This window comes from Centrocercus urophasianus, unplaced genomic scaffold (genome assembly GCF_019232065.1).
Source record: "Centrocercus urophasianus isolate 14NV4802_14NV808 unplaced genomic scaffold, USGS_Curo_1.0 seq_12, whole genome shotgun sequence".
NCBI classification, from domain to species: Eukaryota; Metazoa; Chordata; class Aves; order Galliformes; family Phasianidae; genus Centrocercus; species Centrocercus urophasianus.
The window spans coordinates 43,398,525-43,424,538 of record NW_024884364.1 but is presented as its reverse complement, the minus strand read 5'-3'; the positions used below and the strand labels follow the sequence as shown (position 1 = coordinate 43,424,538).

Genomic DNA, 26,014 nt, shown 5'->3' with positions numbered 1-26,014 from the left:
TGCCGGCAGGTGCTCAGGCGGGGCCGCGCCCCATCGCCAGCCCGAGGGCGAACTCCAGCCGCGCCCGGCCGGGCGCCGAGGCAAAGGCCGAACTCTACGCCGCCCTCCCGGACGGGGCAGCCCTGTGGGCCGGCGGAAGCACAGCCCCGGGCGCACCGCGTCCCGCCGCCACCAGAGCGGGACTGAGGGGAGGCGGCACCGTCGGGGCGACCGCGCCTCGCGCTTCGCTTTCCTTCCCCGCCCCTCGCGGGGCAATCCGCCTCCGCGCACCGCCCGCTCCCCGCGGTCACTGCTGTTACTTGAAGAGGCGGCCCAGCTCGGCTGCGTTCGGAGGGGTCGAGCAGCGCCCTATGCCCGTGCAAAGCCGGAGTCCGTCTGCTGCTGTCAGCCCAAATCTCCGGGCTGTTCCCGAAGCGGCAAAGACCACTGGTTGCTGCTTGTTCTTCCCTCAACCCAGTGTATTACGCCCTTTCCCTAATATCTTATCTTTCCACTTAAGGTTTAATTGGTCTTGACCCCAGATGGACCACCTGTGCCAAAAGCTTGAGAAACAAAGCATCCTTCAATTCCTGCTATTTCTTTAAAATCTCCCATGACTGTGGCTCCATGATCCAGCTTCATGGCACCAGTGAAAAGAACCCGGCCCCATCCACTTGACAACTTCCCTGTAAGTATTTGTAAGCATGGATAAGACCCCCTCTCAGCCTTCTCCAGGCTGAACAGCCCCAGTTCTCTCAGCCTTTCCTCATACAGAAGATAATCCAGGCCCCCCATCATCTCTTAGGCCCTCCTCCTGGCTTGCTCCAGAAGTTCTGTCTTTCTTGAACCGAGGAGCCCAGAACTGGACACAGCACTGCAGATGTGGCCTCACCAGGGCAGAGCAGAGGGATCATCTCCCTCAACCTGCTGGCCACGCTTTTTTAATGCATTCCAGGATCCCAGGATACCATTGGCCTTCTTGGCTATGAGGGCACACTGCCTGCTCATGATCACCCTACTGTCCACTGGGATAGCCAGGTTCTTCTCTCAGCTTTGTATCTTGGCTGTCAGAAGGGCACCATGGCATGCACTGAAATCAGGGCAGCCAGGAACCAAAGGAACTGTGGAAACCTTGAGGCCTTGAATGAATTTGGATTGGAAGTAGCAAGCCTGGCTGGAAAGCCTGTTCACCTCACTTTTCACTTAGGGCTATAAACAAGTTTTAAGAGGACAGCATCTTTACCTTCTGATGCAGCCTTTCTCCCTACTGCTATCTGAAATTTATATTTTTACCATACACCATAATACAATAAAAGCAACTTATTGCACACTGTTTTCTTCTGTAGGTGTCTGGCACCATTGTGACCAAAAGAGGGGTTCCAGTAGCCAGTTGTTTCGAGAGACACTCCGGATAGCACTGTGCAATGTGGCTCAACATGGATGCAGAAACAACACGTAAGAGGCAAATCTGTCCCTCATTTTGGAGAGTTTGGAGCAAGTAAGCTGTTGTATTTGCTGCAGAGGTTGAGATTTCTGGGTTTTTTGTTTTTTTTTTTTTTACAAAAGCAAGAGTATGGAGAATTAGAGAAATTATCTACTTTGGCTGCCAGAGCTCCAACCCCTTCCTGGAAGTTTTCCTCTCTAGGTATGAGTAAGCCTTTCTATTTGACACCTCTAGCTCTATTAGCCTTGAACCAGCAAGGCAACAGTTTTCTGATATAACAGAAGGAAAATCTAAATCCATGAGTGGAAGTACCTCAATGTGCATATGGCAGCCCTCAGCTGACAAATATTGCAAGTACACACTTCTATGGTCCTCCCCAGCACAAACCCTACTTTGTATTTTTTGCAATATAAGAAAGCTTAGCTGAAGAGCTGGTACTGGAATAAAAAATAAAATAAAATTGTAAAATTTAAGGGATTATTTATACAGGAAATCTTACTTAATTGTGTTCTTAGGCTCTCAGCAGCTAACATGCAAAAACAAATTGCAGTTGAATGGGTTCAGAACAATGGAGGCGTGCTGTGGTGCTCCCTGTAATCTTGAAAGTTGTTGAAGTGTTAATTTGGAACAAATATGTGGGCTGGAATTACTTAAGGGGATTCTGCTGAGACATAATAAGAAAGCCTTTTCTGCCTTCTAGAGATTATCACAATCCTATTTCCTTGTAGAAAGAAGATGTGTCTTTGGCTTTCATTCTGCAGACATTAACATTCGGCATCATTTTGCATTCCATGCTGAGAGGTCTGTCTCTTCATCTTGCAACAGAGCGACAGTCTCTCTTCATAGATATTTAATGTACAATGAGACTTTTCCTCTTCTCTTGATTATATTCACTCTTCTTCCATGCAATATCCTTACTGTTCCTCTGGCATTTTCTCTAACAAGCTGCTACATTCTGAAGATTCATTTTCAGTAGTTTAACATGGTGCCATTTGTTGTGCTTGTAGACTTTCTTTGTAGCTGGGAACAAGGAGTATTTTTAAAGGAAGAAGCTTCATTTTGTATACTGCAACTGAGCCTTTGATGTAGGACTGATATTTCAACTGAATACCAGTATCTTCAGGTCTTGCAAGTTACCTGAGTGAGAACAAGTAGGAAATTCACTTTGGAGGGGATGCGGGGGGGTTGTAGTGTTTCTTTGCAAGTAAAAAGTTGAATCGTTACCTAAGAGCCTTCTCTTCTCCAGGCTTAACAAGCCTAACTTGCTCAATCTTTCTTGTGAAGAGAGGTGCTCCAGCCTTCTGAGCATCTCTGTGGCCTCCTCTGGACCTGTTTCAACAGCTCCACATTCTTCTTCTGCTGGGGGAGGGGGGGAAGGTTCCAGACTGGGACTCAGTACTGCAGATGATGGGTCCTCATGAGAGCAGAGCAGGGGGGACAATCTCTTCCCTGTCCCTGCTGCCACCCCTCTTTTGATGCCACCCAGGATGCAGGTGGCTTTCTGGGCTGCAAGCTCACACTGGTCCTGTTGAGCTCACACAAGCTCCTGATGGGCTTCTCATTAACCAACACTCCCAAATCCTTTTCCACAGAGCTACTCTCAATATGTTCTCTGCCCAGTCTATGTCTGTGCTTCGGATTGCCCATAGCCAGATGCAGAACCTTGCACTTGGACTTCTTGAATTTCCTAAGGTTTGCACAGGCCCACCTCTCAAGCCTGTCAATGCCCTTTGGATGGCATCCCTTCCCCTCAAGTGGCTGGGAGGGTGGTTGGACTAGATGATCTTGCAGGTCATTTTCAACCTTGCGATTCTGTGATTCTGTGACTGCACCATTCAGCTTGGTGTTGTCCACAACTTCCTGAGGGTGCACTCAATCCTACTCTCCATGTTATTGACAAAGATGTTAAACAGTGGTAATGGTGAACACTGTTAATTAACTCGTTGGTAGTACCATTTCTCCTCTGCTGTCCACTTACTTTCATTTACAGTGAGCAGGTATCCGAGTAACCATATAGATACTGCTCTTACATGAATGAGAAGGAAATCGTTATTGTATTTATTGAACAAGAAAATAAGACTTATTTATTGTTAAGTATGCATTCATACAAAAGCTGTTCTCTTTTATAAGGTCATCAAATAAAAGCTTTACCAGAGTCTAAATAAAATCCTGTGAATTCCCTTTAAGAAGTCCAGCAGAGCTGCTTGGTTTTGTTCAAAATCTCAGATTCAAAATATTGTAGATATGCAATGGCAGCTAAACAGCATGAATGAGCCTTGAAAGGGAACCTCACAAGGAGGCCTACAAATGCCACAACTTAAAGCATTCGCATGCAGGCAGTTTTGCTTTGCAAGGATGCCCCAAATTGGCATGAACTCTAAACACCATACAATCACTGAATCAGCATTAGTTTTTTTCACTGGAAAGCGCAAGACCTCATGTGCTCATCTGACCTGCTGACAGAGAATGAGGGCAAACAGCTGCTGGTGCAAGGACACAGTCTCTTAGTGCAGCTTTCTGCTCAGATCTCCTCTTGTGTGCAGGGCTAATTCAGCTTCTCCAGACCAGAGCCCATCATCAGTCCAACTGAAAACCACTCATCACCTCTTTTCAACACATTTCACACGACTTCCCATAACCTTTCTGAAGTTTATACTTCTGATGGGAAGAAAAGCAAGCCATGCAGTACTCAGCTGGTAGACATTAATACTTTGAAGACGTAAGCACTACATTTCTTCATTCATATGGCCCTCTCGCATGATTAATGTTTTCTATTTTGCAGTCCTAAACCTGACAGATCTTTTCTCATGTTGGGTCTCTCTCCAACTGAGCAGATCAGAGGGGTCAGAAATATGCATTTCCTGTAGGAACAAGAGGGAACTTCAAGTGGCTTGGTATAACATTTGTGAACTCACTGAAAATCACATGTTCATCCTGAGTCTGACTATTTTTCCTGTCTTCAACCTGATCAAATTATCCTCAACTTCTTTATCTGTCATGGCTCAGTGCTTTCTGTGTGGTTGTTCTTTTGGACTGTTCTAAGACAAGGTTCCTACCTTCATCCTCTCCCAAGTTACTTGTCACTAAAAGAATACCCATGACTTGGTCACCTGGGCCAATGGGCTCATTCCATCTGCTGATTAACGAAATCCCAGCAAAATGTGACTATAGCAGGGAATTCACTTAAACACATCATGGAGACATCTAGGCTCCATGATTTGACTAATCTTACATTTCTGTACATGCCAGGTGCAAAAGGCTGTATGAGACTTACAAACTTAGGAAAAGACAAGACATTCATGCTGCTTAAAAACATTTTAAACATCCATAATCAGAATGGTTATGTTGTTATCAGTTGGTACTGCGAGAAGAAAAGCGATCTTGAAGAGGCAAAAATCACTCTGAAGTGACAAATCAAAAACCTCATCTGTTGGTACTCACTTTTAGAGTAGGTACCACTGAAAACTTTGTACATTTAGACTGATAAGTAGTAGGCTTTTATGATGGTGTCACAGCATCAGTGGACGTGGGAAGAGCTACTGATGTCATCTATCTAAGGACTTCAGTAAGGCCTTTGACACAGTAACCTGCAACATCCTTTCCTCCAAACTAGAAAGATATGGATTTGATGGCTGGACTGTTCAATAGACAAAGAATTGGATGCGGAATTGTTCAGAGAGTAGTGGCCAATGGCTCAGTGTCTCTGACCCAGAGGTCAGTGCTGGGATCAATGCTCTTATCAGTGACACTGACAGTGGGGTTGAATGCACTCTCAGCAAGTTTGCTGGTGACACCAATCTGTGGGGTGCAGTCAACACACCAAAGAGATGGGATGTTGTCCAGAGGAACTTAGACAGGCTTGAGCAGTGAGCCCAGGTGAACCTCATGAGGTTCAGCACATCCAAATGCAAGAGCTTGCAGCTGGGTTGAGGCAACATCCACTGCCAATACAAACTAGGGTTGAAAGGACTGAGTGCAGCCCTGCCAAAAAAGACCTGGGGATACTGGTGGATGACAAACTGGACAAGAGCCAGCAATGTGCCCTCACAGCCCAGAAAGTCAATCAAATCCTAGGCTGCATCAAAAGAAGTGTGGCCAGCACGGTGAGGAGGGTGATCTGGCCCCTCTACTCTGTGCTGGTGAGGCCTCACCTGGAGTACTGCTCTCAGATGTGGAGTCCTCAGTACAAGAGAGACATGGACCTGTTGGGGACCATCCAGAGGAGGCCACAAAAATGATCCAAGGGGTGGAACACCTCTTCTATGAGGACAGGCAGAGAGAGCTGGGGCTGTTCAGCCTGGAGAAGGCTCAGATGTGGCCTGATAACAGCCTTTCAGTTTCTAAAGAGAAGTTACAGGAAAGAAGGGGACAGACTCTTTAGCAGAGTCTGTGGTGATAGAACAAGGGGAAATGACTTCAAGCTTAAAAGGGATAAATTTAGGTTGGATATAGGCAAAAAGTCTTTTACAGTGATGGTGGTGAGGCTCTAGAACAGCTTTCCCGGAGATGATCGGGGAACTGGACTGCCCCCCTGCAAAGACAGGCTGAGGGAGCTGGGCTTGTTCAGCCTGGAGTAAAGAAGGCAGTGGGGTGACATCATTGCAGCCTTTCAGTACCTAAAGGGAGCCTACAGAGGGGAAGGGAATCAACTCTTTGAAAGGGTAGATAACTGCAGGACAAGGGGAAATGGTTTTAAGTTGAGTGAGGGGAGATTTAGGTTGGATGTCAGGGGGCAGTTCTTTACAGAGAGAGTGGTGAGGTGCTGGAACAGGCTGCCCAGAGAGGTTGTGGATGCCCCATCCCTGGAGGTGTTCAAGGCCAGGTTGGATGGGGCCATGGGCAGCCTGGTCTAGCATTAAATGTGGAGGTTGGTGGCCCTGCCTGTGATGGGGGGTTGGAGATTCATGATCTTTGAGGTCCCTTCCAACCGTGGGCATTGTGTGATTCTATGAATAAAATCTCCATCCTTGGAGAGCTTAAAGGAGAGGCTGGATCAGGCCCTGGGCAACCTGATGTAGCTGTGGTGTCCCTGTTCATTGCAGGGGAGCTGGGCTAGATGGCCTTTAAAGGTCCTTCCAACTCTAAGGATTCTATGATTCTAAGTAAACATACTACAACTTCAACTGGAACCTTCAAACTGTATTTGCATTTTCTCTTGTTAAGGCAGCCAAGAGATGGCAATGTTTCTTAAATGCTGGCTTGGCATATGAAAGAGTCTGCCATTGTCCACTTCAGGTGCTTTTTTCAGTCTAAGAGTAATTTGTATCCATGAAGGAGCAGTGTGGGATCAGCAGAAAAGTGGACAATAACCATTGAGAGCACAGCTGAGGCCCCTAATGAGGAAGAGAGCAACACTGGTCCTCTTGAAAACCCCTGGCAGCTCTTTTCTCTGTCTGCATGGTGACTTTGTTTCCTAGGTGTGAACTTGTTAGCATGGGGCTGCTGTTAATACTGGGGCTTGGCTCTGGGCACTTCTCTGCGCTGTTAATGGTGAGACCTGAACACATTTACAGCACATCAGCCTACAGCCTTTCCTGGAGCTCTCTTGGTTTTGCAGCAAGACAAAATATGAGGCCAAACACTTTGTCTTCTCTGCTTTGTCAACTTGTATTACATATGTTCTTTGCTGGGAGAGTGTCATGTACTCAGGGCTATTACAGCCACCGCCAAACCACCCATCAGCCTTGTACAATTAGAAAGTGTTACGGCCAGATACACTGTCACTCCAGCACAGCCCTTTTTCAGACCTCTACCTGCTGGCATGATAGGAATCATTCCAGCAAAGTTTTAAAATGCTGTACAAGTGAGACCTGCAGCCCATCACTGTGTCAAATCACATTCCTGTCAAAGTATCAAAGAGTTTCCTCCCGCACTTTGCAATAGGAAGGGTCACAGCACCCAGTTAAACAGTAACTCGCTTTCTGGTCAGCTCCAAGACTCTGAAGAAGCACAAAACATTCCTGACCTTTTCACAAGAACAGACCCTGGATTTACTAACAATTTTGTAAGAGAGATGCCTACTCTTTTTTTGTTTGGGAAATTCCAAATCATGGCTGATATTCTGAAGAAATGAGTGCTGAGGCTGTGCTAGCAGTAGGACTACCCAAAGCAGGAGTAAAATCCTTTGTGCTGCCTGATAGCATTGTTTTATCTCAAGGTTCAAATCCAATTGGAAAACTGAATGATTTTGCTATTGCTCTCTACTCAGTTATCCACACAGCAACAACAAAGCAAAATATAGGGTTATTGCTCTGGCATGCACACACATGTAGGACAAATGTCACATACCTTTACTTCCCACAGGATTCCATTATGGCATGCACTCACCTCTGTAGCATGAAACCAACCTGAACTCAGCCTGCAAAGCACCCCATTTGCCTTCTGTCCCAGACAGACACAGTGACAGCCCAGTCCTGTCTGAAAGGAGACAGCAACCAGAGCCTGCCAAAGGCAGCAATCTTACCAGAGCTGCAGCATCAGCAGCTTCAGGTGGACAAAGGCAGTAGGATGCATTGCTTAGGGGGCAGATTCCCTCCTGCGCATCACAGGAGTACTGGGACATACACTCCTACAGGAGGAAGCCACCAGGTTCAAGGTAGCAGAAGGTTTGCTGCCTGAGGTTGCTGCCTTTTATAATTAGGTGGGAGAAGGCTGAGAAAACATGAGGGCCTGGGAGGAGAGTGAAAACATGAATGGGAGAACGTGGGCTTGTCTCAGACTGCGCCCAGCTGGACAGGCTCATGCTGATGCATTCCTGCCATGTCCTGCTGCCCTGCTCTCTTGGGAACTCTGGGTCAGCATGAGACCGAATCAACCTTGTTGACTTCAGTATAACCAGATTAACCCAAGTCCAACACTGAAGCTTCTAGCACTGGCAGCAGTGTGATATCCTTTTTGTGGGAGAACTCCCCACCCACAGGTTACTGAGCTGTGCTTCTGACGTAAACAGGTGCTTCAGGTCAGGGCATAGGAAATTTTCCATTCCCTGAGCACAGTGACACATGCCAAGCCAGCTGCACAATCACAGCACAAACATCCCGAGCCCCTGGCGAGAGATTCGACATCCATTAATGAACCAGCTTCCTCCAGCCAATGCTGTTTTTGCTGGGTCTCAAAATGTATGCCATGTTTCTTGTGCCTTGTGCTATTATTTGCTAAATGGCTGCATCTGTGCTTCCAGCAGAGCTCAACTAATTTGGCTCTTTCAGTCTGGAGTAGCCAAATTATGCAACAGCAGCAATTTCTATGCAGGTGCTCTGTTGTACTTATCCTTTCTTATCTGATGGTAGGAGAAAGAACCTGGCACAGAGGCTGTTGCACTGCTCCATCTCCTGCAGTTCACTGGTGTTATGCCCTTCAGAAAGAACAGCAACCCCTGCAGAGGTAAACCCCAGTGAGGGATCATCCTGCAGCAGGGATGGCTTCCTGGCCTCTTTTTCACATCCTCTAAGAAAAGCCCCCAGAGTGATCTCACAAAATACCAGACTTCATCCTGAGGAGCTGAAGAGCAGCTTGATGGGTCCCTCCACGTGAGCATGTTCACCTTTCTCTGACTGGGATGAAGCAGGAGAAAAAAAAACTTGTATTGAGGAACACAACAAGAAACAAAAAGTCTTGTTTGCCCAGCTGATCTGTTCCAGGCTGGAAGTACTGGCATCCCCATGCTTTCAGGCTTGCTATCTAAGGAAGTTGGTTATTTTCCAAAACAGAGGGGCTGTGGCTGGAGGGTAGAGGTGGAAGCAACTGCAGGAGGCAGGAATGAACGTGCTGGGACACGAGCAATTGATTGCTCATTCCTGGGCCAGGTTTGAGAGTCAGCTGAGGCCAAAGGTGCCAAATGACATCTATTTCTGACTGAGTGGTATTAATAACCATGGAGACAAAGTAGCTGGTATTTGGTAGAGAATTCAGATCCACCCCAACTGCTCTGAATAGGAGTCAGCACTGAGAAGACCCTCTGCCAAAGGAGAACCACGGCCACCCCTAAACAGAAGTCACAGAGCAGTTGCTTCCACTTTTAAACAGCCCTCCCCTTTGCTCTTGAACCACAGCTCGCCTGCCTAACCAGCGGCTTCACCCTTATCCCTATCCACCCTATCCACAAAGGGCAACACTGCCCTCCTCCATGTGCCTCTCCCCTTTCCCAGCCCCCAGGCCTTTCTCCAGACACTGGACTTGACACTCCCTTTCAGGTCCCAAGTGTGGGCAGGGGGCCCACACCCACCTGCAGCCTTTGCCTGTGCTCCGTTCTGAAGATCTGAAGTTCTAAAGATCTGAATGGATCTTTAATAACAAAAATGTAGCCGGAAGATGAAATTTAACTAGTAAAACTTAAGGAACACCTTGAATATTTACATTTCCAAGTAAAACTGAGCACTGTGGTCCCATGTTAAGAATATCAGTTCCTTTTACAGTTGAAAAAAAAAATAATTAGAAAAACAACACAACTGTTTTCTTATCGATCTGACACGTTTCCAAATCGAGATGAGTAACATTATCATCCAAAGGTGTGATCCCAGTGTTTCATACCAGCACATATTTCTGCTTGGAAACAGAAGTCTCCTTCAAGACCACTGTGTGCATATTAACAAAAAATCATTTCCCACAACACTTTATAAACAGCAGTATTTAATCACTGTCACATCAAAAGCACTTTGCAGCTCACCAGCATTTTCTGTTTTTCTTTAAATAGAAACCCAGACATTTTTTAAAGCAGCAGCTTACATCCATGGCTTTCACTCATAAGCCATCACCTTTGAAAAGGGAAAAATCCACGTACTGTGTAAAATACTTCCTGTTATAATGAAATGCAGCAAGCAGAAAAACTTGTGTTGCTTTGAACTCTCTTATCCCATAATAATAAACTTGCAAAGCAAAGCATTTTCACCAAATCTTATTCAATCTTCATTTACAGATACGCTGGACTTTTCACTTGGATTTATCAAGTGACAAGTTATCATCTCAAGGTACCATCGACAGGGGAGAAAAATCAATGTGATTTGCTATCAGAAAACTCCTCGCCAACGTCATACTTGCATTTACAAAAAATGGAATGCTTCTGAGAAGTCCCTTCCATGTCTGAGATACAACTCAGGAATTAGAACTTTATTTACCATGGATGCAATAGTTTATTTTCTTCCTGCAATGCAACTAGGAAGCTAGAACTGTTGCGTGGATACTTGTTGCAAATATAACACTACAAACCCAAACAGAATTCTTTATTTCCTCCTCTTCTACTCACTGCTATTGACCTCACAAACCTTTACTGCTGGAAAGTTATGTTGGGATTATCACTCTTTGTATAAAAAAGTGATGTAATTATTTAGAAAGGTTAAATAAGAGCATTTGAGTGATATTTTATTAGTGCTTCTATTTAAGAACACTGAGCAATAGTATTGGGACTTTTTGAAATATTCTCAAGTTTCATCATCAGATTTTTTAATCTCAGATACCACAGATACAAAACAAGCGCATGCCACAGTAGAAGAAATGATCCCAATAGTGAGGTTCACTATTGCCAGCTGAGTTCCATAAGGTAAGATCTGAATATGGTAATGTGTGCATTTTATACAGCTGTGCATACAAGAAGATTACGGGAGCTCTGCCAGCCATGTGAGAACATGACTGGCCAACAGAGAGCTACTTCTCACCCAGTTCCCAGCAGGCAGGTTGGTCAGTTGTGATACAGGACATCTTGGATAGAGCCGACGCCAGCATTTGGTGAGATGACAAACAGAGCCTTTAAGTATTTTGTTGTGTTTTTGTCACTCCGCAGTATCAACATCACCACTCACCCACTCACTCCATGTTGTGTAAAAATATCCATGACCTTAAATGCTTTGTAAAAACTCACCAGGGATTGCTGACAAGGTATGAGATGCTCCACTGCTAGCAAAGAACACACAAAACCACCAACAGGAAACCAGAAGTTATTGTGAATGAATGGAAACAGAAACTGGAAGAAACAAAGCAAGCACCAGGCTCCACAAAATTAGGAAGACAAAGGCTCACTGCAAAGCAGGGCTTGAAGTATCTCACTCTACATAACTCAATGGCAGAAAGCTTACAACATTATGCAGCAAACAGCACTTCATAAATTGCAAATGAAACAACGGCACACAATGGAGAACCTTGTGCAGGAAATAATACAACTTTTTATTCACGTTTTATAGTTTACTTTTCTTTATTTTTGCTTTAATAATGCATATTCTGTTCACTCTGTGCAAAATTGGGGACGGAGGCTGGCGCTGAAATCATCTACTGAAAACCAAGCGGAGATAAACATTCAAAACCAAAGGAGAGGCTACTGAAAACGGGAAAGCTAAAAAGCCACAGCTGATGAAGACAGAGATGCTCTCAACTGTGCCACTGTCCCACGGCTTGGCAGGGACCTGGTTGTGTGGAGCAGCTAGCTGTACACGGCGAGTGTGACCTCTACCGGACACCGGTGACGGGAGATGGGGGTAGCTACGTGATGGAGACCTGACCTGCAACCAGCTCCCGTTGGTGTGTGGCAAAGAAAGGCACAAATCATTGCAAAGACCGGATTCTTATTCTGATGGTTTTCTTCTCCTAAATACATTACTGTACACAACGTTAAGTTTCATTGTAGGGGGTTGGGGAACATGAAATTGCATATTTAACAACTTAAAACTGTAACAAGAAGTAGGCTGTTCTATCTTGAAGCAAAAATAATCCCTCCAGCCCCAGCGTTAACATTCATTCCTGGCTATATGCAGTACAAACATTTTAAAATCTGTGACAAAAGACAATTAAAAAACAAAAACAAGAACAAAAAATAATCAAAATCATAAAGCTTGTAAACAGATAATCTGAAATACACTTTATTTATGGAAAAATATCATCAAAATAGTACCACTATGGACTAAACTGCCTGAGTTTTCATTTCACCTATGATCTTGAAGTAGAGAGCCTTTAGCACAAGAAGATCGATTTCAGTCACAACCAGTGCCACACTGCACCGCTTCGTGTGGAAGATTTTTCCTCACTGTTGGTATTTCTGTTGTGCTATCAAAAACGGTTGTGCTAATCCTTTGAGAAAGGGATGTTGAGGCAATTCTTTAATCATTTGGCACAAAGTTATTTTGGCTGGGGCATAAATTTGAGTCTCAGTCATGTAGAATAATGCAACATTCCATCTATCAAGTATTCACTTTGATTGAAGAGCTTTCTTTATGTCATTAACTTCCATCTGAAAGGAAAAAACAAAAAAGTAAATTTGTTGAAATCAGATGTTTTAACAAACTAAGGCACAGTTGGTGCAGTTTGAAAAGCACATATTTCATTCTGTCCACAGGTGTCAGTACAGGCTTTATATCACCCTTATTTCCAAAGATTTCACAAACTGAGGTGACCTTCTCAGCTGCACAAGGTGACTGGTCATGGCTTCCTCCCTTCAGAGCTAGATAAGCACAGTCATTGACCATGCCCCAACACCTCTTGAACTCTCTCAATTCTCAGTGATGACTGCCACAGCCTGTGCAACTTGCTGCCAGGAAATAACTCACTGAACTGTGCCCATGCCCAGGCACTTACACCCAGCACAACTGAACTGCCACTGACTGCAAACACCCATAGCTGATCAGGAAAACCTGGGGAGGCCTGACGGCGGCTGCAGCTCCTCACAGGGAGCGGAGGGGCAGCGCTGAGCTCTGCTCTGTGTGACAGCGACAGGGCCCGAGGGAACGGCGTGGAGCTGCGTCAGGGGAGGGCGGCTGGGGGTCAGGGAAAGGGGCTGCACCACAGCGCGGTGGGCAGGGAACAGGTTGGGCTCAATGATCCCTTTAGGTCCCTTCCACCTTGAGACAAACTCTGATCCTACTTCAATTTGAGCTGAACGTGAATTGTGTGCTACTAGAAGTTTATGTGTTTGCATGCATGAAGTTCTTTACACGGCCCTGGAGCACAGACATTGATGATCCCCTGTTCTGCCACTCTTTGTCATGTTCCCAAGTCCTCTTCTAAGCAGCCCGGTGAAATTACAGTTCGATTTTCTATCCCTAGTACAAAGATATAGTACAGTTGACCTATTCCATAGAAATATAAAACATAATCAATACTAAAGCTCTTATCAAGTACATTACACTTCAAAATCTGGAAAAGCAGATTCAAAGTCATTCCACGATGAAGCTGCACTGTCTGTGACCCTACCAAAGGTGCAGCTCCGTTACCCTTATGCAGGAAGGGCAGAACACTGCTTGGAAACACTAAATCAATTTGCCAACTTAGGTACTATACAAACTATGATAGCAGTAACTGACTCTTAATCCTAACGCCATCTTTTATATTATTTATGATGCTTTAGTGAAGGCAACCTGAATTCAGCCTATAAAACAGACATAAAAATCTTGCAACGTGAAATATAAAATACAAAATATAAAGCTTTGGGAGAGAGTAAATCATTTAAAAATGCACTATTCCACTTGTGACAAAATCAGACCACTAAAATTGAGACTAAAGAAATATGCTTGGAAGCCTTTATTGTGTTCTTTTGCTTGGTATTTGTCTACTCGGGCTGGTGGCTTTTTAGATAATTATCTTTTTTTTTTTTTCTGTAAGAAACCAAAACTGCAATACATATGACACAGACTGGCAAGGTGATGAAGGGAATTGGTACCTCCTTTCAGAAATGGTAAAAGGTTTTGATTTGCTGGAACCTAAGCATCTTATCAGAGCTTTATGTCCTGTACCTGAGGCTAAATCAAACCTGCCAATATTTCCATGGCACTATAAATGATTTAAGTACCTGCAATCGTAGACGGATCTTTTTTTCTTCATCCAATTCAGACAGCAACTGCTTAATCTCTTTTCTGTTAAAAGAATGCAATAACAAACTTGGAATGCAAATATTGAAACTAGAAAAACACAAAGGATTGCCTCCCGGAAACATATTTTCCTTCTTCGCTACTTATTTCTTTTTTATCCCCAAAGAACTAATTAAAGTAAGTATACTCTTGTGTATTACATACCATAGAGAAGTAATGCTATCTATAAAAGGGCAGTCTCTCCTCCTGCTAATTAATAATATGAGTAATATTTCCTTCTAACAGTCCTGCATCCACAGCTTTTGCTCTTGGCTAGCTGTATCAATATTTTATCAGTACCCAGTTGTCTTTTTTTCAAATAAAATGTAGATAGACTGGCTGTTGGTAGGTTATAAGGACTGGTAACACAAAACCTCCCCATCCTGTAACATATTCAAGCCAGTTAAAAGCTTCTTGTGCCAACAATACAATGTAACCTTCCCACATTCCCACTGAAATGAGCTCACCTTGTGACGGATGCCACTGGGTGGGAGCAGCCCATATTAGAAGGGCTGGGAAAACTAGAGGACCAGGAGCCAAGCTACAGGGTGAAGACATGGGGCTTGGTGTCTACTTCCAGTTTGAGATGTGCCCTCTTGCAATGGCTCTTCTCAAAACCCATCCACACCCGTGTTCTGCTACAGTCTCTGCAGTCTGCTTTCCCTTTTCTTTCTCCCCTTTTCTTTTTCCTACTTGGGCTACAGTTTCCAAAACATCAACATTCTCCCCCAGGAATAGCAAAAAACTATGTGACAGAGCACCCTTCTCCTACTGAAGTAGGAAGCTTAAAGAAAGTTGTCCAGCCCTAAGATAACATGCAGAGTCATAATTCCAAAGGTCTTCAAATGTCCTAATTACAAATTATTTATGCCTTTTGAAATACAAGCTTCCTCTGAACGTGCACTAAGAATGAAACAACGCACTGATCTAACTTTTTAGGAACCTGTGTGAAATTTGTACTACTACCAGTACAAATGCCCTCTCATTAAGATCAGTGCATGGTGAGTTCCAAATAGTTACTAGCACATTAAACAATTAAAAAATTATTCAGTGCTAATTCCTTCTAACTTAACTTATTCAACAGTCCACAAACATCTGCAATCAGTGCAGAGTGATGTATATGAAGACAAGCTCCAGAAGACACTGATGCCACACTTACTGGATGACTTACAGTACTTACTTTTGCTGGTCTTTCATCGTTTCAATGATAGTTCTTAGCTCCTTAACTTGTGTTCTCAGCTCCTCCAGGGCAGTCTGACCCTGGCTCAACTGTTCAGTCTTTGGCTTTCCTTCTGCACCAAGTAGGGATGGGGAATTTGACCTGTGGCCTGTTGTTCCCATAGCAATTGAATGAAATCCAGGTGATGGTGAAGGGGATAGAGATGGTTGTACATTACTGCCACTAGCCAAACCTCCTGGCTTTGGAGGCAATGGAGTTTTATTATCAAATACCTGTCAAAAAAAAAAAAAAAAAAAAAAAAAAAAGTGCCAGGAGAAACCTTCATGAAAATCAGACCTATAACAAACATTAAGTACTTACTTTGCTGCTCTGTAGTAATGCTGAAAGTCCAGAGTCAAAGCATGAGAGATGCAACAAGTAGGTAAATTATCTTTGTACTTCTACATCAGAGGGGGTCTAGCTGGGACCTGTTATTTCAGACAGCTTCAGTGGAAGTTTCCACAGTTGCTAAAACTAACCAGCAAAAACCATTTCCAAGACCTTAGACCCCGCGGTATAAAGAAACAAGGACAGATACCCACTGTTTCTCACAGAAGATTGTAGGAATGTGCCTGCATTTACTGATGTCTCCTGCAAAGCACAACATTAAGGCCAAAAATCCAAATTGCATTTTTTGCAGATTACATTTATGGTTTTCAATTAAGCACCTTGGATATAGATTCTTCCATATCTGTCACTGTCTTAAAATTAAAAAAAAACAAAACAAAACAGGCAACATTTGTGTGTTACCTTGAAAATTTCTGGCTTAGCTCAAAAGCATCCTGTGCTTCTTGAATTGCAATCCAGCGCTCTACTTAGTAGACAAGGTATAGACAACACCTACTGTATAGGATCCGTTACTTCATTGCACACACAGAACAGTGTAAAAGTACAGATGTCACACTGGCAAGTAAGGTAAGTCTTAATTGTTCATCATATTATTGGTAATGCTAATGTGGGCATTATATGATGCGCACCAGAACTAACTAAATTCTGATTTTTGGGCCAGAGTAAGAGAAAGTGCTGGACAGCCCTTGAATTCTCTCATTGGAAAAGAGATACTGAAACTGAATAGCAAATAAGATACTGAGAACAAATAGTATGCAAACACAGATACATGATGAGCGAAAACTTGAGGACTAGAGCAATGGCATTAACTCAACAAAGTAACTCAGAGAAAAATTAGCAATCAGATGACAACTAGAGAAAAAGTGGTGAGGAGAGAAAAGCAGGATCCACCAAGTTCTGTAGAAAACTGTTTTCTCTACTACATGGGAGTGATTGAGTGCAGAACCTGCCCCAGACAAACACTGCATAGAAGAAAGTCTTCTGTGAAACAAACAGTGCGACCAGATATAGAAAAATGGCATTATAAATCACAAGAGAGATGAATAATCCTCGTGGCTTGAATGCTTGACTGTTGTGATCTTAATTATGCCCCTTTAACGTTTTACGTACGTGTATGAATGTCTGAGAAGCAATGTATGCACCTGCAACCAGATTCTTCATGGATAATAATCCTTCAACAACCTGATGCAAGTTTCCTTTGAACTGAATGGGGATGTCAGGCAGCAAGTGAGCAAGGCACAACTGGTGCCATCCACACTGAACATGTTACGCCACATCTCATCTATCCATCTGGATCAAAGCCTCAGCCAGACACTTTCTTATAGCAGTCTTCGTGTTTTAGAGGAACAAGATCTACATTGTTGCCATGCCAGCATATTATTTACGAATGTTGGCCCAAGAATATTCATTAATTCAAATGCACCCAGAAGAGGGAGCTATATAGCAAAACATTATTCTCATAATTTGATCATAGAAGTGACTGCATCTTTCAACTAAGTCTTGAAATACAAATAGTATTAAAAATACAAATATTACAATGTAGTATTTTTATTAGCCAAGGTATCCTTATGTACTATAGCACCAAACTCTAAGGCCTGATCTATTTATTCCTTCCATAGTATTTGATAATTTCAGTTTTCTACCAAGACAAAGTAAGAACAGCACAAGCCTATATGATAAATACAGTTATACCAGTATAAAAAGTGACTATACTTACAAATTTTAATTGCAAATTTTAAATTAGAATGGCCCAAAGAGTTGTACTTATTTGCTCTGCTCAAAGACTCATCTCATGTAAACTCAATTTACAGCTGCAAAAAAAGGCCTTTGTTTCTAACATCTATTTCCCTAGCTTCTCTGAATCTGTGAAGTGCAATTACACTAGAAAGATTTTTTTTCATACTATGTTTATGGAGGCATTTAACTCTGCAATTCACTTTAGACTTTTCAAACACAGAACGGCCTTACCACTTCTACGTTACTTTAAAGGACCGGTTACAAAAGTGGTTGTTGTGTTAATATTAAAAGAATTACTATTGAAAGTAACTATTTGAATAATGTTTTCAAAAATTAAAATACCCACACAGTAAGGATGAACAATTAATTCCAATTAATTTACCTGTGATATTGTAACAGTTCTTGATTTCTTCGACACTTCAATAGTTTTGTGTGTAATGGAAACATGCTCTTCCTTCTCTTCCTCAGGACTTGGTGAGTCAAAGAAATCTGGGCTTGAAAGGGACGACTAGGTAGAGAGAAGAAAAAAAGCAGATATTTTCACTGTATAAGGATTTAACACAGGAATAAGAAAAGCATCAATGTGGTTTTGGTTTGGTGGTGGTTTTTTTTGGTCATAATTTCCAAAGTAACAACCTGAAATTCAGCACTCTCCCTCCTTCCATTTTTTGTTTTGCTTGCAGGGCTAGATGAAATGAGAAATTCTTAGAGATTTGGATTCAATGTGAATTTCCACCTTTGCCTTGCATTATACTCTAAGACTAAAGCACCTTCCTGTCTACCTTACTTGGCCAGGATATTCTGCATGCTGTGGGGTGTCAGCCCCGCCACTGCTTTGCCTATAGTGCAGGTCTTGCTTTGCTGCTCTTTTGAGGAGTCTCACTACTGCCTATGCACAATGATGGCACAGTACAGGTCTGCCATAGGCCTCTTTGCAAGGGTGCAAACAAGGAAGGTTTTTTTCTGTCCCTTGTCCATTTACCCACGGAATTGTCAGGGGAAGAAAAGTCTCTGAACTTCTTCTAGGTTTCTGTATATTTGTGCTCATAGACAAATTTGAAAGACTTTTTGTTTGTTCTTTATTAGTTTCACAACACTCCTTTACACTTCCCCCACTTCATTTTTCTTGAGCCACGTGAACATGGGTATCATCAGCAGTTGTTCTCATTCTCATATTCCAGAATGCAGGAAGTGTGGAAAAAACAATCCCCAATCCCCACAGAAAAAAGACTGAAAAACTGAGCTGCAGATTCCAAAGCAAGGTTTCTGAGACCAACTGGTCTAAAAATACTAGAAATTCAAGTCACCCCTTTATTTACAGGTGTCAGCTTAAGGAGAAGAAATGATTGATGGAGATGCATGAGGAGAGTTGCTGAAGACCATCAACGGTCTGCTGTCCTCAAACTCTGCTAACTGGCCCAAAGGGAAATCCTTCCTTTGGGAAATGCTTTTAAAATCCTTGATATTTTGCACAAACTAATTTATTCCAAAGGCTTTTTATAGAGCTTTATTTTGGCCTCAGCCATGGTTGGCAAGGAATATCTGGCAGCACCCAAAGGGGGGAGGGCAGGGTACAAATCTCACAAGGGAGGGAATGTTTTAAACATTAGCATTCAAAACATTGGCAGCCTTTAGACACAAATTTTCCTGCATCTCTCTGCCTCACTGTACATGTGAAGGAATGGCTGTGTAAATGGATTAAAAGCATCAGGGAACAGAAAGACAGAGAAGAAAAAGTTCAGGAAAAATCTTTTAAAAATCAAATTACACTTACAGATGTGAAAGACTGGGAGGGTGGTCGCCTGCCAGTAGCTTTTGGTCTGGTTGTAGTTGGATGATTAAGCTTCTCAGCAATTGGTACTACAGAGTCAAAACCTTCCAAGTCTTAAAAATAAAACAGAATTGATTTGATTTTCTGGCAACTATTCTGAAAGGGAAAAAAATCACTTTTTTCTTTTCTTTTAATTTTGAAGAAACCAAATCCCATTTTTTCCATTGTATTACAGCATTCTGAGCACATTTAGACAACATGATGTCACTAAAAGAACCTGGAAGTCAGAGGCAGCTGCAGTCCAGTTGCTCTTGCTATGCACAAGGGCCCTTCCACCTCAAACACAACAAAGGGGAAATGAGCAGAGGAGCCTCTGGTTTTGTTTACGTTCAGCACAGTGAGAGCGAAATGACAACACAGATCCTACGGTAATGAACAGTTTCAAAATTTCCATCTTGCTGTTAGAAGGATTAGTAATTTTTTTTCCAAACAGCTGGAGACAGAATACAGCACACACGTTGTCTCACATGCTGTATACCCAGCGCTGCTAGCAGCACCACAGACAATTGCTCACAGGATCAGAGAATGTGCGTGCTGGAGCTGGATGGAGCTGCAGGTTTCTGGATGGCTGCAGCTGGAGGCAGAAGAGTTTCCAGAAGCTGAAGATGAGGAGATTATCTCCAGCAGTTCAGAGGTTAAGCAAAAACTCCTGCAGGCTCCGGAAGAGGTAAAAAGCCCACGACTGTCTTTGTGGTTAATAAAATGCACTGGGAAGGTGCTTGCTGAATCCAGCCACGTGTTTATGTGAAAGAACGATGCGAAGGCTGACGGAATACTGCAGCTCATGATTACGTGCCTGAACCAAACGGCTTAACACCTTTCATCTATTTTTATGGGCGATATCAGTTTCAGTCACCTCAATTTCAGAACGCCCTATCGCGTATGTTAAACAGAAATGATTGAGAAAACATACAAGAGTCCAGGCACGATAAATCCAAATTCTGAAGAATTACTTTCAGGCATGAATCAAATGCTAAGAATTTTATTACTCAGAGACCATTTTTCACTGCATACGTGCAGGAAATACAGCTTGTAATTTAACAGTGCTCTTAATTTTCCAATCTGCTGCAGAACAGTGAGTCTCTAAAGTTCAAGCATTACTGCTGTGTTACAAAGATGGTACAAAATCACATAACAGAAAAACAAACCTGTGTTTGTGCAATAAACAATGCACACTGAAGGACACTTAAATGAATTCAAGTACTTGTGAATTGGCAGCTAGGAAACAAATGGGATTAGACGTTCTTGATTCAGGAACATTTTTCCATCCCAGGGAGATTTAGAAAAGGGTTTTAAAAAAAAAAAGAGACACCTCTTTCAATAGCCCTGAAATAGTCAGAGGTTATTCACCTCGAAACTTTATTTAGAGCAACTCTTCCTATATATAACCAGTGACACCACTGTCGTCTGCCAGGTATTTCTCTCACTGCTTCCTTATTGACTGTTGCAGCCTTTGCCATGAGGTATCAACACAGTCAGTCAATAGCAATTTGGTAATCCAAAGCTTTGAAAGAATGCAAGTATTAGGTGAAGCTACAATGCTTTGAAAAGAAAAATGAGCTAACCCAAACAGATTACACAAAACTACAAGAAAGCACACAGACCTCCAGGGTTACAGAAGAGGAGAAGTGGAAGTAAAATAATTATTTTCTGGAACAAACATCAGCCTAAATATAGGGTTTGGCTTCCAGAATTGCCAGCTTGAAGCTGATTTGTGAGATAGCTAAATGCCTTCTTAAGATCACGTGGCAAATCAGCAATGTATTTTTATGCATTGTCTTTGTATTTGCTACTGTGTGTCAGTTAGGTTGAAAGCAAGAAAATATTGCCATCAATAACAGACTTCCCATAAACATGTGAAATTCACATACACAGGTACAAATGGTGACTTGAAGCAGCACTCTGCTTGCCCCAGCTACTCTTCCCCACCTAACCATCTTCACTGTTTTTTTCCTGACCTAGTTTTAATTCAGCTTATCTTCCAAAAATGTGTGCCAAGCCACACAAATACCTGTGCTGAAGAAAGGATCAGTAGCTGCTAAAGCTGAGAGGAGAAGGAGGCTATTGCTATGAGGGCAGTAAACTGACTGCAGTTATCTCCATGAGAATACATGTGAGTGCTCTAGTGCACAATTTCTCGTTTTCCATTTCCTTTGTAAGTGCCACTCTCTCTTTCTCTGTTCTTACATAGGATATCTATCCTAAAAATGGAAAACATCAATGAAAAAAAAAAACAAAAGTGACAGTATTAACACAGTGTGTTTCTTTGGCCTAAGTAAGCTGTTACCTAGACTTCTAAGTCTGATTAATAAATAAATAAATAAATAAATAAAATCATTTCAATTGCAAAATGTATTGATAACAGCAGACAAGGGTATGTATTTTTGTTCAGAAGACCCATGGGCACTCACAGATGATATGTACTCTGCACATTTTATGAATACCAAGAAACACAAACATTCCTGTGCAAAGCTTCTGCTAAGAAGAAAGAATGGGAAGAAAGATGATAACTCTCCATTTCTTCTACTTTTGAATGCATTCCTGATGGCCAGAAAAATAAACTAAAGCAGCTCATTCCTACGCTGAATTTTAGAAAAGGAGTGGAGCAGAGCAGATGTTGGAAAGGTTCCTCTGGTAAAATCTACAGCTGAACTGGTAAAATCACAGCCATTCAGCTGACACTGCAAATGAGACTCTATTTAAGTGTAAGGGACAGCACTTGGTACAACGCTAAAACAGTAAACCCATCTCCAGAAACTTCACATGCTCTTTTATCGTCTCCTCCCAGTTTGTTCTCCTTATTTAGATGTGGTTCTCACTCCCAAATCCCTTCTGCATTGAAGATAATCACCACCTTCCCTGAGCACTCAGAGAGATTCCCACCTGCTATACTAGTGAAGAAAATGAGGAACAAAACCACAAAGAAGACCTCTGCCTTACTATCATCTATACTGCAGCTTCAGTAATTAACTCACTTACAGAGGTTATTTGATTTTTCTATTGTCAGCAGAAAGCCAGGCTATATAGGTGTGACTAGACCACACTTACCAAAGTTATTAAATGCATCCATCTATTTTGGAGAGTATTTCTCCAGTCATCAGGTACTGCGAGCTTAAATTTACAGACTAATCAAACTGTAAAACTTTCCTGAGAAGGGCCGAATGAGAGGCCATTAAAATGTGACCTACCATATTCAAAGCACGTTAATTGCCAGTAAGGCAGCATCAGCATCCAACAGAATTGAAGGGTGCCTTGGTCCAGCTTTCTGTGTCTGTTAATAGTAACCAGTAAAGAAGGTTCTCTTAAACACACAGAAGACAGGAGAAAGCCTTCAATTAACAGTGATAATCTGTAATTTAAAAAAAAAATTCTAATTAAAAAAAATAGGTGATAGTTGCTCTACAAATAAATAGATGCACTGAGCTTTCTTACTGCTTTGGTGGTCAAGCTGGCAATTTATGCGTACTGGTGTAGTACACCCAAAAAAACGCCCAGCTTACTGAGCAAACACAGCTATAGGAATAAATTGGAGAAATACTGACTGTGCAAAAATTATTCCCTGGTATCTTTCCATACCCTTAAGAATAGGATTTCCTGTCCCCTTAAGAATAGGATTTTTTTCACCACTCTTGTGCTTGCTAGAAGACATGGCCACCGTGTTTTCAAACAGTATCCAGGTTCAGAAAAACAAATTTGAGGAAAAAGTTCTGAGCTTTTTAGATTTGCACCTTCCCGGAAAACAACTTCCAATCCCTCCGGAAGAATTCCCAGGAAGGAATTAAATGGCTACACTTCCTTCCTTGTTCCCCTCCTCCAGGCATTCATTTACTGTTCTAGCAGAAATTGTGCCTAGGCCCCACTCTGGCTTTTTTTTTCAGTCTTTGGGCAAAGTCATTTCTACATAATGAAGATAGAAAGCTTTCTGAATTAGCAGAGAAATTTCACCTTGGGAAAAACGAAGTGGAAAGTGATGGATAATCTCAGAATCAACATATTCAGAATGCTAATGGCAAGATTTCGGAGAAGAGAAATACAGCAGGGCTGGAATAAATGAGGCCAAGGTGGCATTCAATTCATTTGAAGAGGACAACGTCACAAAAAATCACAGAGGTAGATTTCATTTCATTATCATATTCAACACATTTAAAGGATTGACAACAGGCTAGTTAAATGATGTACTGTCTTTAAACACATTAATCCTGAAAGCTATCCTGCATCAAATGAGACAGATATGGCAAGTGAGATCTTCTGCATTAAAGTCAGTTCAATACACAGTGATAATTAAAAAGCAACTCAACAGAGAATACGAATATTACTGGGAATTTTCACAAGCCCAGAATTGTTTCAACTACTTCAAGTACTCAGGTTCTGCTCATCTCTCCCTGCTGAGCAACATTCCACCCTTCAAGGAACACTGCTGCACTTTCAGTCAGGTTCATGGTAGCAGGATCACACCCAGGATAATCTGCTGACTCTTTTCTAATTCACTTCTAGCAGGAGGGTTCCCTGGCCACAGAGTTGCTCTACGTAAGACTGTCTGGTCAGTCTGCCCACGACTCTTTGCTCTGGGTGGAAAAACCTATGCTGGCCTGGCTTCCTTGGACAGCCACTGGACAGCCACCTCTCCTAAAACATGTGATTTGATTTTCACATTTCAGCCCCAAGTTTTATTGGCTTAATAGCAGAATGTAGAAAGCTGCCATAATGATCTTAGCAAAGCACTTGCCAGTGTCCTCATCAGGATTTTATTTTTAACAATTCAGAAGATGCCAAGAAAGAGCTAAAAGGTCAAGGAAATTGAGCTAGAAGAAATGGATATGCTGTTTTCAGGCGCCTCCATTTGACACACATAGAGAATGATTCAAGTTTCTGTGTGACTGCTTTTTCTTCAGCACCCTCCAGGGCAAAAGACTTAATTAATTTACGTAATGGACTATTAGCATATCACTGATCACAATGTTTATAATTCACACCTAGGTTTATGGGTAATTTGGATTCAGTGACTTTTGAGTTCTGCTTCTTTGCTTTGCTATATTCAAATTAACATGAACAGTAGCACAGAAAGAATTGTTCTAGGCAGATTACTGTCTTCACTATAGAAACCATATTTTGTCCTCCAACCTTTATGTTCAGCAGTATTTTCCTTTTTCCAACTTTTACTCTGTGTCTTCAGGCAACGTAATTTTGTCTTACAATATAGTGACCTGTGATTTAAGCACAAAAATCACAGAATCGTAGAATGGCTTGGGCTGCTCCATTCTATAACTTCTTACTGGAAAAATTCTTTGCTTTTTTCCCTGGTGTGGGCCAAGCCTTATTAGATCACTTTATTCCAGTAGAGGCACAGTGATCATCTCTCTTAGCAAATACGAGCACTTATTTGTTAGAACATGTTGAGTTCTGCAGCATTTGCAAATACAGCTCAAAGAAACTTTGAAGAAGTTGTGTTTGTAAGATAATTTCAAGTAGGGTATTTTTAAGTACCTTTCCAGGCATGTTGGCACCTGGCTTAGGGAAGGGACAGGAAAAGAGAACAGCTGATAACAGGGCTTCAGTTGGTGCTCCATGATCCTTCAGCAAATGCTCTGAGCAATAAAGTCTGAGGAAACGCTGAAAAATGTACTCATATCAACCAGGCTTGAGGAAAACTCTTTAAATTCATACCGACACCGAATGTTTTGGCAGGAATCAATGGGTACATATGATTCTGCTGTTAGCATTGCTGAAGATTATTAACCGCTTTCATAAATACTATCCAAAACATGTAAAGAGCCAGGAAAAATACTGGAAGGATTGTGTCCACTTGGCTCTACGTGGTAGGTATCTGTGCAGATCAGCCTTTTGCAAAGTGCAGAAACTGCTTCATGTGTGGATTACCTGAACATTCCCACAACAGATACACTGTTTTTATTTCTTTGTGGCTTATTCTTTTAACCACTTTGTTTAAATCTCTGTTGCTATAAATGTGAGGTGGTACCAAAGCTACAATATTTTGTTCAGTAATCATTAGTGCTTGAGACAGCAAACTAGTGCATGTGTTAGCTGTTTCTTTTTGTCATTGCAATGGTTCTCAGAAGTAACAATTCTTTGTGTACATAAGAAGAAATAATCTAAATATTCAATGCATAATCTATTATATTAATTGATTAAATAATCAATTGCATAATCTAAAATTCAAGTTATGCAATAGGACACGAATTTAAACCAACTAAATCAACACAATTCTTCAGAGACTGCTCTTGTGTCAGTAGAAAAGGATTTACTTTCAATGTGGCTTTTGTTGCTTTAGAAGCACTTCAAAGTTCCAAAAGCCTCTGTAATTCTGGAACAGTAGTCTGGACATGAGACTTACAACAGATCTAACTGCTGTGATTTAACCACAGGAATACCAGAGGCAAGTTTCGGGTGACACGTCTGTGCAAGATCCACTGAAAGTCACTGAATGCTTCTCCAATTTCTATGATTTTTTTTTCCCATTTCAGACTAATGACTAATTAATGAAATCACAGCATTGACAAACAGTGTATGCATACCGTACACTTCACTTACATCACTCAATTTTCTTACTCGAAAATAAAAGGAACTATAATGATTTCTCATTTCACTGCTATGGTGCAAGACTTCCTGTCACA

At 42.1% G+C, this 26,014-nt stretch overlaps 1 protein-coding gene and 1 long non-coding RNA gene across 4 annotated transcripts in view; one reads left to right on the top strand and one right to left on the bottom strand.

Moving 5' to 3' along the window:
- The first annotated feature begins 319 nt into the window (after positions 1-319).
- On the top strand, positions 320-10,923 carry LOC122155759. The gene is made up of 3 exons (XR_006167306.1): positions 320-667; positions 1,326-1,434; positions 10,338-10,923. It is a non-coding gene; the product is annotated as an uncharacterized LOC122155759 (long non-coding RNA).
- A 634-nt stretch (positions 10,924-11,557) lies between these two features.
- Positions 11,558-26,014, bottom strand: part of SH3KBP1 (SH3 domain containing kinase binding protein 1) — a 217,869-nt gene continuing 203,412 nt past the window's right edge. For all 3 annotated transcript variants that reach the window (XM_042809914.1, XM_042809915.1, XM_042809916.1), the window contains 5 exons: positions 19,326-19,435; positions 17,934-18,059; positions 15,428-15,699; positions 14,190-14,253; positions 11,558-12,635 (listed from right to left, as the gene is read on the bottom strand). In XM_042809914.1, coding sequence (XP_042665848.1) covers positions 12,594-12,635; positions 14,190-14,253; positions 15,428-15,699; positions 17,934-18,059; positions 19,326-19,435 — 614 coding nt within the window. In that variant the 3' untranslated portion in view covers positions 11,558-12,593. The remainder of the gene's footprint in view (positions 12,636-14,189; positions 14,254-15,427; positions 15,700-17,933; positions 18,060-19,325; positions 19,436-26,014) is intronic.